At 39.2% G+C, this 21400-nt stretch overlaps 1 protein-coding gene across 4 annotated transcripts in view; it reads right to left on the bottom strand.

Moving 5' to 3' along the window:
• kmt2e (lysine (K)-specific methyltransferase 2E) overlaps nt 1-21024 on the bottom strand; it is a 44186-nt gene extending 23162 nt beyond the window's left edge. Inside the window, exons 1-3 of one of the 4 annotated variants that reach the window (XM_007232710.4) lie at nt 20536-21024; nt 11816-11912; nt 2820-3016 (exon numbers count right to left, since the gene is read on the bottom strand). In XM_007232710.4, coding sequence (XP_007232772.3) covers nt 2820-2890 — 71 coding nt within the window. In that variant the 5' untranslated portion in view covers nt 2891-3016; nt 11816-11912; nt 20536-21024. Of the gene's footprint in view, nt 1-269; nt 525-2819; nt 3017-11815; nt 11913-20535 lie in introns of those variants that run through there. The other 3 variants (XM_007232712.4, XM_007232711.4, XM_007232713.4) reach the window with 3 other exon arrangements.
• Between the last annotated feature and the right edge of the window lie 376 nt (nt 21025-21400).

Here is a 21400-nt window from a genome sequence, read left to right as displayed (position 1 = left end):
AATGAAAGAAGCATTGAATGTACGACTTAATTGAATATATGTGAGGTTATGTGAAAAGTGTGTAAATAATAATGTTATGCATTTATGCAAATTTCTAAGTATTCTTTCTCTCTGTCTCACACACACACACACTCTCACTCTCTCTCTCTCTCTCTCTCTCTCTCTCACAATCACACTCACTCTCTCTCTCACACACACTCACTCTCTCTCTCTCACACACACACACACACACACACACACTCTCTCTCACACTCACACACGTTACTCACCGCCACTAACTGCTGACAGAACTCAGAGTACAGTGAGATTAAAGATATTAAATTAGCAGTAGACAGCCTGATGCATTTCTTCGACACTCTTGCTCTGTCTCTGAAGACGTCCTCTACCCGAATTCCCTCTCCTCCTCGTGCTCTTTCACTCTCTAGGTCTGTCTATCGTACATGCACTTCCTCAAACAGTTTGCCGCGTCTGCAGAGCAGCTCAAGTGTCAAAGTGAAAGTGCATGACCACCTGAGGAGGCGTGCCCTGGAGAGGGTGTGTGTGTGTCCAAGTGTGTGTACAAAAGAGAAGAGCAAGGGAGATGCATTCACATTCTCACACACAAACGGCTTGAGAATTCTCGCCCACACATGTACAAGTTGTGAGGTTTTATCTTGTGAGTGAGGTTAATTAATCGCTGGTCAGTGTGCTCATAGTAAACCAGGTATATTATAGGAGTCTAATAAGTGTGTGCAGATGGATGTGACATTCCATTTCTGAAGTTGTGCAGGGGGTACTTAACATTCCTCCATCCACAGTGTGATGTGTGCACCAAGAATAAACCATAGAAGGATAATATTACCACCCACAGTGGACAAAGCAGTGGGGCTAATGATGGTGACCAGCGGCATCTGGCTATTTCTGGCAGAAATAACAGCCACATTTAATGCAGGAGACCTGGTTCACAAATCTCACATATTTCGGTTCTGTTACTTAGTTTGTCAGTATGTGTATAAATGAGAGAGAGGGAGGTAGGGGAATTCCTGACTTAGTGGCACATAAAAACAGGAGGGAAGCTGTTTAAAGGGAGGAGGTGAAAAAGACCCTGGAACAGAGCAGATGAGTGACAATCAGACAGAAATAGAGAGAGATAGAGAGAGAGACAGTTATGGTGTGTGTGTAGAAGCTCCACTTAGATGTGTGCTAATCATAGCCTACAGCTCAAACTGCAGCTTAATGTGGACAGAGATGAGAGGGATTTGAGAGAGCATGAGAAACTAAAGAGCGATAATGACCACGCCCACTCTGTGTGAAGGAGTGCAACATTCCCTACAAACACACACGCACTTTAGCTCTGATGCAGTGTAGACGTGATGCCTATCCACATCACTGGGATGTAGGATGCCCTGTAACTATGGCAACCCCGCAGCAGAAGCAGCACGGTGACCCTGACAACCGTCCTCCACCCGTGAAGAAACCACACACACACACACACTTGTGAACAGGTGTTTGAGACCACCTTCATGAGAGAGAGAACAATATTGTATTGTATATTATTATAATTTTTTTCAATAATTTCTTTATTTATTTATTAATAAATTATTTTATTTAGAAATGTGCCTGTGTGTGTGTGTGTGTACATAAGTGTGTAGCTCGTTAGTGATCTGTAATACGGTCATCTGTGCAGAAACGCACTTGGACGTCTAAAAGCCTTGTTAGGACCCTAAAAGCTCCGCCCATTAAAGCAGCTTGCAGCGCCTAAAGTGGAGGCCATCAATCAGACAGTCACCATGGAGACAGAGCGCAGCGCAGTGCAGAGGAGGCGCCATGGCAACGCAAGCTGTCACGGCAATTGGAGGCGGGAAACTCTCACACATTCATAACCGTTGCACACATCCTCGCACACATTCATAAATGCTGCACACACCCTCACACACATTCATAAACACTGCACACACAGTCGCACACATTAAGAAACGCTGCACACACACTCGCACACATTCATAAACACTGCATACAAAACTCTCACATTCATAAAGGGTGCATACACTCACACGGTCATAAACTTTACATACATACTAGCACACCTAAATGCTATTCACTTATGCATATTCATAAACACTGCATAAGCACTTCCACACATTCATAAACCTGCATACACACACTCACATTCACACATTAAATGCATGCCTTGTTTATGTACTCATAGTTCTAAAACAGCATATATGGTTAAGAAATGTGCACAATTGCATTGCAGTTATAAAACCTGCAGATGCAATTGCACTCTTTTACAGACCATACAAACATTGCATACATTTGTATCCATTCATTAACGCCGTATAGAAATTCCAGGGCTCCAGACTAACTTTTTTACAACCTGTAGCTGTCCGAACTAAGTCACTGGTCCCAGTTTTTATAGCATTACTGCTGTATTTATTTTTCCACTATCAATGTCATCTGCTTTTAATTTTTTTTAAATAGCAATTTTTTATTAATATAGCTGCTCCTTTCTCCTGGTTTTCTATGTGCTATTGTAAATTTACATACGCTCACACTCACACTCACACTTAGCAAAGAAAATTTATATTCAAGAACTTTTCCTGGTTTGGAAGGAGGGTAGAGAGATAAAGAGTGACAGACTGATTGCTAAATAAATATAGACAGTGTACGTATGTGAGAGTGTTTGTGAGTGCATGAGATATCGAGAAAGTGAGAGAGACATAGCGAAAGAGAGAGTGAATGAGAGTAAGAGAGATAAACACAAAAGGGAGACAAAGTTGTAGATAGACATACAGACTATAGACAGATATATAGTGAAAGAGAACACGAGAGGAACCCACTCTGATCCGGCAGCCATGTCGAGGTACGCTGTGTTGGCCGTGTCCACCCCCGTAGGGATGGCTAAGCTCATGACGCTCGGTGCTCTCTGCGCTGCTGCTGCGAGTCTCGAGTCCTACTGAGTCCAGAACACGATCCGAAACACTGAGGCATGCCAGCCGCAGAACTCATTGCACACATCTAAGTGCATCCACAAGCCCTGCAGAGAACCAGAACACACAGAACAATGTTAGTGTAATGTACAGAGAGTTATACACAGATTACACAAATCACCTCGTCATTCACAGGCATAGAGAAGCTAACAAAAGTGATACAGTTGTCAAAGAAGCTAAAAAAAAGTCAGTAGAAAAGTTATATGGCAATAATAAATACAATATAAGCCATGGTAAATAGAAAAGATAAAACAGTCAGTATTTGGGATGTAAGAGAAGCTAAATGTGTTAGCATTAGGTAAGCATCAGAGATGTCAGTGTAGCCATAGATTTCGGTGAAATTTAATACGTTAATATGTTAGCATTAGAAAAGGTAATTGAAGCCATGGAACTCCTTTTTTTTATTATTTAGCATTTGTGATTCTAAAAAAAGCAAGTATTAGATAATTTAAAAACTAAAAAAGTTAGCATTAGATATTTTGAAATAACATTAGTGTTGGAGAAGTACTAGAGAAGTAAACCTAAGTAGTAAAGAGAAGTAAAGAGTGAGACAAGTTACGTTAGCATAAGGAAAACTACAGATGTTAATGTTAACATCTGCAAAGCTGCACTTTCATTAAATTAAAGTTATATCTATTAGTAAGCTTAGCCTTAGAAAGTTACAGAAGTTAGCATTAGAATTAAAGAAGTTATCGCAGTGAGAAGTTTAGAACTAAATAACTTCACTAATTCAGTAAAGTTATAGCGGTTAGTTAGTGAGATTATATTATTACAGAAAGCACTGTAAACAGAAAAGCAGCTCTGATTCCAAGGAGAAAATCAGAGCTTTAAAAGAACATCAGAGGGAATGCTCTCTGTTTATCATTATCAACAGAACATAACACTGCTCAGCTCCTCCTTACATGTATATACTTAATTTATATAGACACACACACACACACACACACACACACACACACAGGGTAATAAAGTATAAATAATATAAAATTAATTGTTATATATAGCAAATACTGCTCTTGAATTTCTTTCACCAATAGCAAAATAGTGGCTAAACCGACTGCGCAAAGGGAGTGCAGCCTCTACGGCCCAAACACAGCAAACTGCAGTTATACATCATGGCCACTAGAGAGCGGAGGTGTGCGTTTACTCAGTGCCGCCATGAATGAGGAGAAAAGAAAACACAACATGGAGGATTTCTTCCCTCCATCCCTCCTTTCTTTAACACAATCACTGATCCTTCTATCTCTCTCTCTCTCACACTCACACACTGAAAGATTCACTGATCACATGCAGATAATACCAAAGACAACACTTAATCAGGAAGGTAAAGATATTAATAAGGAGATACAGCCTCTCAAGACCTTAGATGAGATGCTGGAACATTGCTCTGAGGAGGATTTGATTGCATTTAGTAGATATGCACCAAAACTGACACAAAAGTAATTTAAACAATTTACAATGAAGCACATTTACTTCACCAGAGCTGTTCTTAATCACAAGTTTACTCCAATCATATATTTACCTCAGAACTTAATTTCTATTCATGAATTTCTCTCAGCAGTGCTAGTCAAATCCTATATTTACCTCAGAACTGCTTCTATTAATAAATTTACACAGAGAACTGGAGCCAGCCTTTTGGTATACAAACACATGCTAAGGCTAAGTTAGCTCAGCTAACCTTGTTATCCTAGCCCTGTACAGCTTCCACCTTTCAGCTGCAAAGCTGGACAGTTTATAAAAAGCTTGTAATCTGAGTAAATTGATACTGAGCATGATTAATGATGCTGAATGCTTTGTTATATTTATTTGTGTGTAATCAGTAAAAATTTACATAAATGTGGCAATTGTCTGCTCTACCATCATTGTATAAAGAAGCACTCTTTTACACAGTGCAGCTGTAAGCCTGCTGTTCTCGGCCCAAAAAATCCCAACCTCAAAGAAAACACTACAATATGACTTAAAGTATTCATTCTTTTCATTTATTCCAAACACCAAAAGTGCTCATTTTGCCATAAGTTTAAGTTTTGGTTAAGAATAAGTTTTGGTTTCCAAATATTCTGTGCATACTTAGGATTCAGCCACTTGAAAGCATCAGTGAAGTAAGGTACTGATACAGAAGAAACTTCATCATCAATCCAACCCAGTGTTGGGAGCTTTTTATACACATCTAGGCCACTCTTGGTATTGAGCAAGGTGATCTTAGGGACCTTTATTGCCATCTGGTGTCCGATTGTATTGGTCAGAGCTTTTGTAGGTCCTTAACTCCTACACATATTTGGACACACACACAATGTATCAGAGGAAGAGCATGACTGTGCGTGAAACGGACAGAGAGATAAATAATTAACCGCAGCCGGGTGTCAGACGATTGAGGGAGTGGAGCAGCTAAAACAAGGCGGGATTACAGAGGATGACGGACAGCTCAGGGCAGCAGGCTGGCCAATCAGAGGGCTTCGCTGTCAAATAGAGGTTTAATCCCGGCCTAAAGGGAGCAAGAGGAGCTAAATATGTCATAGTGACACACACAACAACAAACAAGGAGGCGACAGAGGCATTACAGCAGGAATGTGTGTGTGTGTGTGTGTGTGTGTGTGCTGTAGGGGGATAGATGGGGGTCAGGATTAGAGAAAGAAGAGGCAGATGCCACGACAGAGCAGGCCCGAGTTCACACCTCTATTATGTCTGGGTCGGACGTGTGCGCGCACTCACACACACTCACACTCACACACACTCACACACACTCACACGTGCAAAGCAGCATTAAACTTTAAGTTTAAGCTTTGCAAACATGCTTTCATGTCTTGTGTCAGCTGTGGGCTAGAGGGATATAAAGCCACAGTATTGAGCTCCATCCAATACACAATCTGGGTATGATGAGTTGGGGTGGTGATCATCATATAACATCCTTTGATTAAAAAATGCTCCATAATCTTGTAGCCTGCACAGTAGAGTCACTGAGTAATGTTCAGCAGTAATCAGATTAGGGAGTGCATGTAAAAACACAGTTTATCAGTAACTTATCAGATAATGGGAAAACTCAGAGTTTACATGAGTCGAACAATCAGATTTTTGCTTTGCAACCAGCCAACATACTCACACAATGAGACAGCGTCAATCCTCTAAAACTCAAACACCACAGCTTTTAACAGATCAAGCTTCTATATGATCATACATACGTTAGAAGATGAAGATTAACTTAATTTTTTGGGTCTCTCCAAAAGTGATTGAGAGTGCTGTGCTGTTAAACACTGCTCACTTATATATACTTGAATAAGGCAACTGCAATAATCCTATTATGAACAGATTTCTGAGCTACTCCAACAAAAGCACAATAAACTCTTTTAATACCCTTGATTTTAGGAAAAAACAATGAATAAGCATGCGTCCCAATACATTTGTCCATATAGTGTAGAATAGCATTAAACACTTCACTTGAAGGTTCTGAAATTAACTCTGAAATTACTCTCACACACACTCTCACACACACTCTCACACACACTCTCACACACACTCTCACACACACTCTCACACACACTCTCACACACACTCTCACACACACTCTCACACACACTCTCACACACACTCTCACACTCCTTTTTTTGTGCAGCAGTAGGGTAGGCCTTCCGTCACTGCTCAAGAATGCACGCATGCGCACTGGCACAATAACACACAAGTGTATGTGTGTGTGTGTCACATACATCCTTTTTACGATTAGGCACCCTTCCTCTTTAGCTACAAGGCAGTATACTCTCACTTACACACACCTATAGAGACTAAACAGACACACCCTGAAACACACACACACACACACACACACACACACACACACACACACACATACACGAAAGGGGGGTGTTGGGGGTGGGAGGGGGGGGGGGGGGGTTACAAGAGTACAGTAGAGAATTCCTGTCCAACTGAGCGAAGTAAGTGGGTGGAGCTAGGGCGGAGCTTATCCTGACTCTCACACACACACACACACATATGCAGACACACACACACAGACACACACACACACACACACTGTGGCTTCACTGTCCGCCTGTAATTCGTTCTGTAAGAATGCCATCCTAAAGAGAATGAGGGGGTGTAGAAGGAGGGGCAAACCCCCCCCTACAGCACACCCACCCTCCCTCCCTCCACCTCCCTCCCTCCACCTCCCTCTACCGTCCGTCCAAGCCGGATTTCTCTCCCTCCCTACTGCACTTCCTAAATAAACTCTAGACACACACACAAGGGGTGAAGGAGAGCAAAAAGAAAGAGAGAGAAAGCAACTGAGTGAGCAAGCAAGCAAAGGGTGGACCGACTCCAGAGCCAAATTAAACGGAACGAGGGAAGAAAGCGACCATTTAAACCCAGACAAAAAGGAAAAACATGGAAAAGAAGGCGCAGTGGCGACTCGGCCTCACTCTGAAGGTGTAAATAAAACGGATTACGGAGCGGGATCTGGAGCAGCTCAGAAGAAAAGGGTGAAAATGAAAGGGGAAGGAAAGGGTGAGGGTGGAAAGAAAAGTGGAGGGAAGATAAGAACAGCCAAAACAGTCCAGAGGGAAATAATCATACACCACCTCTCTCTATTTCTCACTCTCTCTCTCTTTTTCTTTCTAACTCACTCCTTCTCTTTCTCTCTGCCTCTCTCTTGCTCTCTCTCTGATCCCTCCAACATTCAGGTTGCTCTAAAAGATGCAAAACACACAGTCATGGGAGGACCTTAAACCTTATTAAAATAAGCAACTTTACAGAAGAAGCCAAATCATTTTGGAACATTTGTATTTGTCTTTTAATTATTGATTTTAATGCGATACAAAATATCACCTTCCTCACACTTTTGCAATATATTGAAATGTATCTCTTGTATTGTAATACTTAATGTATTGTCAAGTTCTTGCTATACAGGCCTTGTCCTGGTGCAATTCAATATACTGTAACCTGATGAAACTGTCATTTTGGGGTCGATACTGATCAAGACTAGGGCTGGGACAGTATATAGCTAAGGTAATATATTGTATAATTTTCGCTTGCAATACATTAGTGATGCGCGTGATGCCCTTATTTACCCTTATTCACCTTTTCTCTCTCAATTTATTTTTCCAATCTCTTTACTCACTCTGGCTCAGAGAAAATTCCCCTGAACCTCAAATGACGACACACAAACACCATTCACACAGGCTGAGTCACACATGCAATGCAATGTATAACAGTCTGTCAGAATGAGCATGGCTATGACCATATGAACATCAATAAGCATTATAGAGTGCCCTCTACGCTTCCTGTAGTGTACTACAGTCTGTCAGAATGAGTGTGTGGATCATAGAAGACCTTATCACCATGTTAGTGTGTGGTGGGTTAATAATAAGAGTAAAAAGAGAAGAAAGGAAAAAAAGGAAGAAAAAGACAGCGGGTGGGAGGGGGGCGGTCATTTAAATGCTGGCAGGCAAAGGAACAGCCAGGACCACTCAGGCCCTATTACTGTACCATCACATGATCGATTTCATGCCTGGCTCACACCATTACATCACAAAGAGTGAGAGTGGGAGAGAGACAGAGAGAAAGATGGAGAAAGAGAAATAAACAAAGAAAGTGACAGATAGAATAAAAGGTAAATTCTAAACATATGTTGTTTTAAAGATCTTTTAAACCACAGAGAATAACTGCTCATAAAGAGAAGTAAAGAGGTAAAGAGAGAGAGAGAAATAAAGTGAGAGAGATGAAGTGGAAGAGAGAGAGAAAGTGAGAGAGAGAGAGAGAGAGAGAGAGAGAGAGAGAGAGAGAGAGAGAGAGAGAGAGAGAGAAGAGAGCAATAAAAAATAAAGTGAGAGGTGGGGACAAAGATGGTATATAAAGAAGGCATATAGAGTGAGAAACAGAAATATAAAGAGAGAGAGAGAGAGAGAGAGAGAGAAAAAGTGAGAGGTAGAGAGAAAGAAGGGGAAGTGCAGGTGCATCCTGTCTATGAGCCACCTGTTGTGCAGGTAAGGCCCAGCTCCATTACAGCATTACAGTGCAGAAACCCGTCACCTGATCCCCTCGCCTCCCTCAACGCCGCTCACCAGAGAGCTTGGCCCAGCGGACCCGCTCCACCCAAAAACAGCGCCGAGTTAAAGCCACAGCACTTACACAATCATCTCATCATTGTAATCAAATGGAGAAGCAGGTAGATAACTACCATCTCAGCTTCAAGAACACACAGTTAAAGTTTTATACATTGTAAAATCACTTCATATGCATTCTGTGTGCACGTACAATCTGTTGTGTGTGATAATGCACAATTATGTCACGCTTTTTAACATGCTGCATTATATCCAGTGACTGAATAACTGTCACACTGACATTTCAAACCATTTTGTGATGTATTGCTGCTCAAGTTTGCTGTTATACCTGCACTTTTGTACTTTATACTTCTAAGCTGTTGCCATAGAACATTGTGCAATACTTATACTATATCCTTTATTTTATTCTTTGTTTCCATTTTATCTTTGTTCATCTTAATCTTTTATCATTTTAGTTATATCACCAAGGCCTGAGAAACTGCATTTCACTCTTGTAACTAAATTGATCCAAAGAACAATAAAGTTGAGTTTGGATCTGATTAGCGTTAGCTTGCTGCCTAGGGGTAGGAAGGTTTAATGCTAATGCTCCACTGGCAACTAGTTACTGTATATGGTGCTGGCTCCAAACTGCTCCTCAACAAGAGACAAAAACAAATGATCAGGCTCAAAATAGACAGTACTGGTTCAGTCCTGACCCAGATCCACCAAACTCAGCTGCTTTAATAGCCAGCCCCTGTACTGTCAACAAAGCCATGTGAGCAGATGGGTGGACTTTAGTCTTAATTGTGTGTTTATATATCTGCACACTGTAATCAGAACCAGATTAGTACTCTACACACCTTTACCAGAATTTCTACACACCTCTCCAGACCTTATACCCCATATATAGCAGGGTACACTCTTCAATACCTTTGATTTCAGATGAAGCAATGAATGAACAGGCGTCTCAATACTTCTGTCCATTAAGTATACTTGCTCTATGCTTCCACCATAAATGCTAACTGATACTTTCTGTTTTCTGTGTGTTAGCAGTAAATTCCTAGTTTCGGAGATGAGCGGTTGTGACGGCGATGGTGTGCGTCGGAAACTGAGCTAAGGTTTCGGTTTTGCTGGTGAAGCTGCTCACTTCCTCCTGCGAAAAGGCTGCCATGTGTTTAAAAACAGCAAACATGTGTATGTGGCTTCTGCAGCAAAAGAGTTAGCCATAACATTAAAACCACCTAGTATAGCTCCCAAACATGCCACTAGAACATTTCTGACCTGTCAAGGCATGGACTCTACAAGACCTCTGAAGGTGTTGTGTGGTATCCGTACCAAGACTAACTAAGTCCTGTAAGTTGTGAGGTGGGCGGAGCCTCCATGAGAATTAGTGAGTGCCCATGATCCTCATCACAGCACTTCTGATAGACACTGACCACTGCATACCGAGAATACCCAACAGCACCTGCCTAGTGGTCTGATGTTCTAACTCAGCAGTTTAGGACATGACAATTTTGTTCTTTCTTAAGTCCAAATTCACAGGCATATCAGATCAGATTTTTGGCATATTTAAAATTGTTTCCAAAAGGATTGACAGTCTGGTTAGATAGATACATTTAAACTAAAAAATCAGACCCAAACCACATGTGGAGGTGGTTTAAATTGTGATAACAATCGGATTTTTACAGATGTGCCTCAGATTGTACACTATGCTTACTCAAATCAGATTGGTTACTAATGCTAAAGTTGCTACCGCAGCAACCTTTTTGTTATATCCGGACACACTAATCCCATCTGATCACTTGCAAATAATAGTGTGGACAGTCATCTAAACAGATCTGATTTGCCTGCAGTCTGAACCCAACCTTTGACAGTGGTCCTAGATCAGAGAGGTCATCAGCTAACACAAGTGTTGAATTCTCAATCCTTGCCAGAAATGCAGCCACAATGTCAGTGTCAGAGCAGATAATCAAATAAGATAAACCCTTCCACATAAAAATCACCACCTTCTTAGAACAATACATGTCACTTGAAGCTTATACTCCACCAATTAGCATGGTGCTAATTACCCAAATCATCACACAATCACTGCCATTTCCTGCTGTGCCTGTTTAGGTGTGCCATAATCTTTATCCATTTATGTGGATATATTTTAAACTGACTTTAAACTATCAAGATAGATAAAGATAAAAAAGAATAAAAAAAATTACACTCCCAGAGAGTCATATTAGTCATTTTAGTTAAACTGTGCTTTGCTGACTGGCACATCTATCAGTTGTGAAACATATATAAACACTGATGTGTTCATATCGGCCATATCATGTCTTAAGGTTTTGGTTTTTTTTAACATTAGATTTTAGTTTGCTATTTAATTTGAACACAGCAGCTGTGCTTCACACTGTAACAAAAGGTGGTGACAAACGGACCAAAAAAAATCACCAAATAACCTTTAAATATGACTTCCACTGAAAATAAGTTATAAATTATTGCTTCTCCTGTATTTTACCCCTAGCTATTTTGGAGCTACACATTTTTCTTTTTAGTGAAGACAAATAGTATTTAATGCAGCATTGATGTCCGCTAAATGCAGTGTGAAGCATTTCTATTGGTCCATACATCATAAAATTGTGAAACAATATAAAGTGTAAACTCACTGAATCACATTATGCAAAAATTGAGAACAAGGTTTTGTGTAACAGTAATATCGAGAGTGTATGATTATCTTGCAGTCTAAACCATGCCAGCTCCAGTCTGAAACTAAAAGAGCTAGAAAAAAGGAGGGAAAAAAATAATCAGAGCAGGGGAAACAACTACACACACCTTCAGCTCCTGAAGTCACGCCGGCATGTGCCCACTCACTCGGCTTCCCTCCTCCGTGCCTGGCTTAAAGCGCACGCTTCGTATTTCTCGCCACAACCTGCACAAGTGAATCCAACAGAAAAACAGTTGGCATCTACTACTCTCTTTTCACAGAGTGGTCAATCCCAATAAACAAATCCCAAACAGTGGCCTGTCATAGCGCCAGGCTTAGGTACGTTAGCATGGCTTTGGCCTAGAAGACACTTTAAAGCCACATACAGGAGGAAAAAAAAGACCACCACAGTTTTATTCTCTGGACCTGGGTTTATTTAGTTATAAATAATTATGATAACGTGATAAACTATTGTATTTGTAACAGTTTGGTTTAGCAGATCTAGTGGAGACCCCCAGGGTTTGATGTTAATTATGACAGTGACATAGATATGCAAGTGCACACAACACAGCTTGTCTAGAGCCTGTAGTAGACAAGTACTACCAATAGAATAGGACCCTCTGAAGCAGAAATAAACAATAAGCTACTGGTAACACGACCAATACCAGGTGTGAGGTTTACAAAGCCCCCAGTATTAAACTGTGGAGCAGTGGATCTGTGTTATCTGGAATGAGAGATTTCCATCCAACTGTTGGTATGAGTAGGGGTATTTGGGATGAGGTAGTGATTATCCAACATCCTGATATCACTCATTCATTTTAGCTCTTGTCGAAGGATGAATGTAATCCTAACAGCAATGCTTCAGAATTTAGTAGAAAGTTTCTCTGTACTCTTTTTAATACTCGATTTCTGCAAAACATCAAATAAGCATGTGTTGTTATACTTCAGTCAATATGATACAATATTATATAACCGTCAGTACAGAATCAACCTGATTGTGAAACATTTAAGATAAAATGGACATTTAATAAGAATTTGGACTATATTCGGTGCAATAAACCCACATTACCTGCGATAAATGAGAGAAAATTATACAATAGAAAAAAAGTTGTATTATGGGGCCCTTGAAGGTGCTATGCCCTTTTGTGAATAGGTTTAGGCTCATCAAAGAAGGCTGGTTTTAAGCTTAAATTTTAGCATATTGAAACAACTCTTCACTGCTGATTACTCATCAGATTGGACGGCATGTAGCAGTGACCACAAAAGGGTGTAAGATTAGAGTGATGAAGAAACAATGATATGAACCTACTGAACCTTGCACATGAGTGCTTTTCACCCTTATGGTCCCTCAAGCTCACACACACACTACTTAGCCTACCTGAATGCTCTGGTCAGCAGTTTCCAGTGTGTTTCGTAAGATTTACCGTTTAGCCGTTTACAAATATCTCAAAATATAAGTCAGTTTGCTTTAAAGTTTGCCTTCTAATTTTAATGAATGCACTAAATTCAGCTACTTTCTGTTGTACCCATTGCTGAGACAGGTGTGCAAATGCACTCCCACAGCTTGTCTTGCCCCTGTAGAGAAGTATTGCCATTTGAACAGGACTATATCCCTCTGTATGTGACAATTAATATCCCTACCAATCCACATAAACACACAGTGATGTATATATATGCCATCTGTAACCATACACCACTCCTATCCACCATACACATCAACAGCAATATATTATGTAACCTAGCACTATCCATGTATTTACACTTATTCCCATATACCCATCCCATATCCTTCTATACCCATGCATACATACCAATAATCATGCGCATAAATGTATACCATTTTCATGTGCATACCCATCTATATCCATGCATAAACAAACATACCCATTTATATACACACAAACACACCATACCCATTTGTGTACTCATACCACTTTGCAGCAATAAAACTCTGAGATAAAGTCTAAGCACCAAACCAGATACCCACTACAGAAACCCCGCCTCCAATCGCAGAGGGGTCCAGCCTGTCTGGCCTGCCTGAAAATAGCTGCCTGGGGGTGCATCTGCTGTGGCCAGTGATGGAGAGAGTCAGGGGGGGAAGGGAGTGAGGTGGAGAAAGAGCAGGGCAAAGGGTCTTTGTCAATGTTAAAAGGGAAAGAACACAGCTTTCACACTGACCTCCTCAACACCTCCACATCCTCCTAAACACAGAGACAGGCCTGGGAATGTTGGTATATAGAGATCTGAACTAATCCTGAATCTCAAAACTCAAAGAAATATTGGAATAAGGGATTTTCATTTTTAATACTAATAAGATTAATTAAACAAAAATAAAAAGCGCTATTTAAATGACCATGTAAAATATAAAGCATACCGTCACTATCAATCTGCCAAAATCAAATATCAATCTGTAAAAATGACACACCCCTTAAACAAAAGAGAAACATCCTGGGGATGTTCTGACCCAAGTACCATACTGCTGAGTTACAACAGATATTGATTTAGTCAGTGCCTAAACGCTAAATGTCAGCCAACAGTGCTGTCATCTGACTGCTTAAATGCTCAGAATTGTTTAATACAGATCAAATTCAAGTACCTCAATTCCGACTATAAACCAAACAGCTGCATATTTTCTGGTACACATTAAATATAAGTAAATCAGTACTGAGTACTGTTTGATTTGGATCCAATTTGAATACCTTAAACTTTAGTACCTTATTCTGACTACTGGTTGATACAGATCTGATCATAGTACCTTAACCCTGAAAATACGCTGATACTAATCCAAATGTAGTACTTTAAAGCTGAAGATCAGTTTAGAAGGATCAAATTCAAGCACCTTAATGCCGATATTGGTAAATTCTGAAGCAATCTAATCTTCTAATAGGAATGCTAGTCAGTGCTGTAGGCTGGGAATTAAGGCCCCTACAAAGAATGGATCGAAATACATCAAATCAGCATATAAAACACAAAGACATGCCAAATAAAAAAAGTTTAAAACAAAAAGTTATTTGCTACTAATTGAAGTCTACCTTCGTGTGACCTTGGATTTTACAATAAAGAAATGCTTGTGCTATGTGTACACAGTGCAAGTGGTTTGTTAATCTAAATGCACTGTAGTGCAGTGATCATCAATTTAAGTCAGTTTAACACATAAATTTGCAAACTTAAGAAAAATCAGGAGAAAATTATTTCTCAAGGTTACAAAAATTATACTAATTCGAGCTGTAAGATACAGACTATTCAGTTGTACAATAGCACACTCCAGCTGTCAAGAAAGCTCTAGATGACCTTTCTGCATCATTATCATCCTCTATTCATTAAGCACCAGAAGTTGTGTTCACTCCATTACACCATTCAGATGGTGAATCGCTTACTTTCTAAAGCTGCTTTGTAATTCTATTATTACATTTTTTTTATTATTATCATATTTTAACATATATTAAATAACCCATATGCAGCACATCCCTGAAGTCCATATATGAGAGCTACCATAAAAGTAAGCATTCAAATACAACATTAATCAGCCATAACATTAAATACACCTTCTTAATATTGCTTATGACTCATCTGAAGATGTTCTGTGGTATCTGGCACCAACAACTGTCCTGTAAGTTGTGTTGTGGGACCTCCATAAGCATCAGTGAGTATTGGTTGCCTATGATGCAAGGGCATCTTTTCTTAGAGAACTTTTTGTAGGCACTGACCACTGCATGCAAGGATCACCCCTGATGAACAAGACCTGCCTGATGACGTTCTGACCCAGTAAAGTCTAAAGCATCAAAGTTTGGTTCATGTCAAAGTGTATCTGACTGTTCACACGCTTCCTAATATGTATACATACACTACCCTGTTGCAGAAAACCACTGGAACCACAATCAACAATATTATTATCTTAAGAAGGGAGGTTTTAATGGCTCATCCATGCTGGTAAATTCTCAATATCGCTGTGTAGTTAAGAGAATTTCCCTGACTGAAGGAAGGAGTGTGCTAGCTAGCATGTGCGCTCTAAAGCAGCCTCATTTCCTGTTTATTCTTTTGACAAGCGTATAACTCACATGTGCATGTGACTCCCACACACACACACACACACACACTTATGGACACACACTAACACACTTGGCTAAAGACAATCAGGTCAATCCAGTAAAGGGTAAATTAACAGCAATAATTTGACTTTTATTCTGACTTTTTCCTAGTTAAAAGGACAAGTAAAGAAAAGTTGGTTCTAGATCGATTTTTTAGCTGATGCAGATGACAAAGCATGAGTGAGGGCAAAGTAAATTCAAAGGCCACAATAAATCCCCTATTGTTCCTTTCACAAAGTGCTGCACATTCATGCCTTTATGTAACTCCGCCATATGAGAATCTGCCAATAACAGCCGCAGTTCAGCACACTAAAACAAACCAGGCTATACTGTCAGAATGACAATGGAATTTCATCTGTATGTCAACCGGTATGAATTACAAGAGTTTCCTAGTCCAGAATGAAATATCCAGTCAGAGTGGGGTTTGGTGTATATGTCATTGGAAGAAAAATGGTTACAATATGTGCACATTTCCAGATCCCTAAGCAGGAGTTAACTAACAGCTAAAGCTAACTAGCTAGTTAAAGTCACAGATGAACTTGGCCCATTATTTGCATTTAAAGTAAAACAAAAACAAATTGTTGGCACCAGTTGTACCACAGAAAAACAACAACAACAAAGAAACACTTTAGTTTAGCAAAAATCTGATTTGACGCTAGCTACACAGTTAACCTATGTTAACTACTAGATAGTACGTTTGCTTATATAGACAGACAGATAGAAATACAGATAGGTAGATAGATAGTCCAGAATGAGTAAAATAAATAGTCTACATATGTCTGAGGCTCCCTCACAGAAAGTTATTACACCAAAAGTTAAGAAAATATTTAAAATAAGAGAGCATTTCTTAAGTAATTGCTAACTATCACCTAAAGCTAACTTGCTAGCTAGATAGAACAAAATAAGTGTATAGTAAATTGTCATTTTAAACAGAAAATGACGTCAACGTTTAATTTCTCTAAATGCAAAATAATTAAAACAATGCAAAGCTGGTTTAGTCATTAGCTACACAGCTAACATTAGATACTACCTACTGTAGTATCTACATATAGATATAATAGCTTACTATGATGCTACATAGAAGCAGATGCCTAAAGCAGAACTAAATCTAGACAGTTCTGAGAAGATCATGGCTCTAAAATATTTCGTTTTTCTCTTTTATGTGGAAGCATAAGTGCAGGGAATGTATTTCTTCAACCAAGGCTAAAGCTAACCAGCAAGGCTAGCAAGCTAAAGTTAAATGCTTTAACTTTTGAAGAATTTGTTGCATTTTTTCCTACAATTTCTGCACCAAACATAGACAAAATTGAAACTTAAAATGTGTGCTCTCTTAAATGAAGGGAGAAATGTTGACATTTATTTACTACACAGCTGCATAGCTGAATGCATACCAGTTTAGAATCATAGGCGTTACCTGGTTAGCTATCTAACATTAGCTAGTTGGCTAATGTGTTTGTTTATTGATTATCTTCATGCTTTTCCTGCCTTACACTTAATACTAACTTTGCTTACAGTACAAAAAACTGAAAGTAGGCCCACAAAAGATGTCTATACCTACAACCTTCTGAAAAATGAATTTGTCAATTCATGTAATGCATCCTGTAATTAGCATATGTCTGTGAAGGACCTTGTTTTAAACAACTAAAATATCAAGAGTCCAAACCTAAAAGAAAAATAAACATTTTCTATTACATTATATACTGTATAGCTCTACTTTAAAGTAGGAAAACATGATATGCTACCTAACATTGTTATAAAAAGCCTGTAGTAGAACATTATTATTATAAATAATTATTACTATTATGTTACAAAGCATAAATCAGGAACTCATATCATTCAAATGATGATGATATGATCAAAACAAAACATGGTAAAAACTATAAAGTAAGACATACTATTTTTATTTTTATATTAAGCATTTATGTTTTACATTTATGTTTTTAACGAATTATATGTTGAATTTATAAAATTATGAGACCTAGCATTTTAATGTAAAGTTTAAAATAGGATCTAAAATGAACGAAACAGGACCTGGCTATAACTATGGACAAAGCCATGGAAAATCACCTACATGCACCTAAAGTAAAGTTAAAGCATATTGTTAGGTTACGATTATAAATAAGACTGGAACCGATTCTGAACTTATTTTAAAAGCATAAAGTATGTCTCAAAATGCAGTGTAAAATGCATGAAGCATGTAAAATGTGTAAACTCCAGTGATTTAGGTGAAGTGTCCCCCAGGAAAAGGCTAGGAAAACCCTGTCTCACAACCAGGAGAGGTTCAAACAAACACAAGAACATGATAGAGGTGAGAAGGACATGAAACGAGTATAGAAACAATATAACTGTGTAACTGTGGATGATAAAGCAGCACTGTAGGTAAGGATGGTGTAATCAGCGCTGATAGGGGTTAGTGTGCTGCTGCTGTTGGAGGTGGAGAGGGTGTGGGTGCGGAGCAGCAGCTTTATTCCGCTCCGCCATTTTCACAACCTCTTCAACACAGAGAGAGAGAGGACTGGGGGGAAACAACCCAGCCAGAACCGTCCAGATCACACTCACAACATGCTATCTCTCGGTTCCGACCCAAGAAAACCTGCACACGGATTATTCTGCTCTGGATTAGGATTTAGGAGATCTAACGCGGGTCCGCAAAATCAGCATTAACGACAAAAACAAGGGGAAGGCGAGGTGGCTAAGCTAACTATTAGATAGCTGGTTGTTCAGTAATCTGTTGATAAAATGCTATTTTTTAGTTTAAACTAACATCACTCTTAATCTTCCTTTGCGAGTAATCAGTAAGAGTCAACTTTAGGTGTTAAAAAGTCTCATAAAAGCTTTAAAAGGTGAGAATTCCCCTATGCAAGGGCTCACTAAGCTAACCAACAGCTAAAGCTAACCTGCTAGCCAGCCAGCGTTAGCTAGTTAAAGTTAAATGCGCAGACGAATTCGGCGCATTTTTGTGTTTAAAGCGCGAAAACTAATTAGATTTTTGCTCCAGTTGTAAACCAGATCAAGTGAAGAGTTTGCATTTGCATGCCATATTAAGTAAAAAGTGAGAAATATCGATGCTTATTCGATATAAACGCACATAGATAAAAACATTGCGCAGTTGGATGCAAAGCTGGTTTAATGTTAGCTACAGAGCTAGTTAGCTAACCTGGCTACCTGTGTTTGGATAGATAGATAAACAGACAAACAGAGGGGTAACGTTAATTAGATAACGTTAAATGACAGTAAAAAGATGGAGATGGATAGATAAATACTGTTAGCTTGATCATAAATTACAGCTATATATAATGATTGAGAGATCACTGTATTAATCCCAAAGGAAAATTAACCTATTGCAATAGCCCAAGGTAACAATGGCGAGCTCAGTAGCAAATAAAATCGAATAACATTAACCCTACATCATTTATTGAGGCATAACTATCTACAACATTTACTATTTACTGTTTTGTACGCCTTATCTACCTACCACTTTTTATTAACATACGTACATGCAGTTTATGACTTCATATCAATAATACAGTAACCATAACCAATACAGATTTAAGAATTATTATTTTATGTTTAATGTTAAACAAAGCAAGCTCACAAATGCCTTTGATGTAGCATAAAGTACAGGTCAATGTAAAATTTCCCTCCTTTCCATGCTTTCTTTTTTGAGCTTGCCTGCTGTGATGTGTAATAGAGGTAGCCAATATGTAGAAAAAGACAAAAACAACAAAAATCAAAAGATAACCTCTTAATGGAAACCCCCCTTTTACAAACAGGTCTGTTTACTTTGTACTCGAATAACGACAAATACTTAAAATTGTCTTTCAAATTTGCCTCTTTCATGCTTTCTATTCTTGATTTTGCTATGCTGTTTTATAATTATTGAATGCTAATATTGAAAAGAAATTGCTAAACAAAAACAAAAAAGCAAAGATATGTAGGTGTTCACACCACAACCAAACCAGATCTGTTGACTTCAGCTATACTTTTCTAAATAATTTTCCTTGGCCCCACATTGCTCATGTAAACATTAATAAACACAGCCTTGCTGTAAAACCGCACTGGTTGGATGGAGGGAAAATGTAGCAGTAGGGGTTTGACAACCAAGCGTACTTAGCTAGGTTAGCTAGCTAACAACTTAAAACTACATTTGGAACACTGCATCAATCACCTAGCTAGCAAATGTATAAATGTACAAAAGATTTTCTTCTTCTTTCTAATAGTCTAGCTTATTCTTAAATTGTTTAAAATGCTGCCATGCTTGCTGGTTTGTAGTCCAAACAGAAAGACATTAATCAGAAATAAGTCTGGGTAACAATTGTTGTTGGCAGCAAGTTGCACCATTCAACACAACAAGCAAGAACGCACGTTTCTTGCTTGTTATATAGCCCATTCTCTAACACATAGCAGCCACCTATATGACACAAATGTCCAGTGCTTACAAGCTAGCCAGCTGGCTATCTGCCATCCTTACCAGCCAAAAAACACATGAGAGGTATTTATGCCACTAAATAAGGTCGTCATGATGATTATCTTTTGAAAGAACCCGATTTGAGCATTTAAAAGACTTTTAAAACACCCTAAACGTGGTCATTAAGTCATATCTTCAGCATCCACACACACAGCCAGCGAGCTGGCCAGCACAAGTCAGGTTAACGTTAGCCAGCTAGGAAAATAAAGCTGTAATATGCTAAAGGCAATAACACTCAATCGTTTCAGCTGCATAAAAGAGTCCACATGTTATATTTTAATAAATCACTCACCTTTAACGTCCACTATCTACTAAAAAAAAGCCTTGAATGGAGAAACAGGGCACCAAAACAATTACTCTTCAGTCTCCACTGCGGATGTAGCAAAGCAGATTTAAGAAAAGGATAAAAGCTGATCGTGTGCTGCTATTTTCTCTCTCCTTTCACCGCACAGCCTTCGGACTCCTGCTCTAAGCTTAGCCTACAGTTTTGTAAAGTTTTGCTTAATTTAAACCCCAATTTTACACCTACTAAAACCGACTGATAAAAAATAGGATCCCTTCAATCCCTGTGCAAAAATGGCGGCCCTGGCAGAGCTGCCCCGGTCACGCCCACCACGGCTAAACCACGCCCATTCGCCGTGTTGTCCCCGCCCGCTCAAAAGCGCAGACCACGCCCACACGTGCTGCGGGGTTGCCTGTGCGTAATCGCAGGGGCTCCGGGGGAGGGAGAGTTCATCCACGGTAAATGGAGAGTACACGCTTTGTCTGTTTATCCCCACTCTCCGCACCGTGCCAGAGACCGGCCGTAAGTGCGATTCGATAATCGATACGATAACAAGAGGGATACTAAGCCAAATGCTCTGAAGCAAACGCGTTACGAGATAAAATGAGGAAATCCATAAAAAGGATGCAGCCTTTGTTCGTATACTGTCGTTTACATTGTTTAGCGTGCTAGTCATATTACACAGGTTGGACAATGTAAGGAGTCCCATGCCCATTGGTATGTAGTGTAGTGGATGATATGGCCTAAAATAATATCACTATATTTTAGGGTATTTTTGCGATAACTATATTTAAATATACATATATATTTCAAAAATATACTGCTGCGACAAAATAATTGCCTAATTAAAAAAATATCGGGAATCTATAAAACA

Source organism: Astyanax mexicanus, chromosome 2 (assembly GCF_023375975.1).
Source record: "Astyanax mexicanus isolate ESR-SI-001 chromosome 2, AstMex3_surface, whole genome shotgun sequence".
In the NCBI taxonomy this organism is placed as follows: Eukaryota; Metazoa; Chordata; class Actinopteri; order Characiformes; family Acestrorhamphidae; genus Astyanax; species Astyanax mexicanus.
This window is presented reverse-complemented; position numbering and strand designations above follow the sequence as displayed.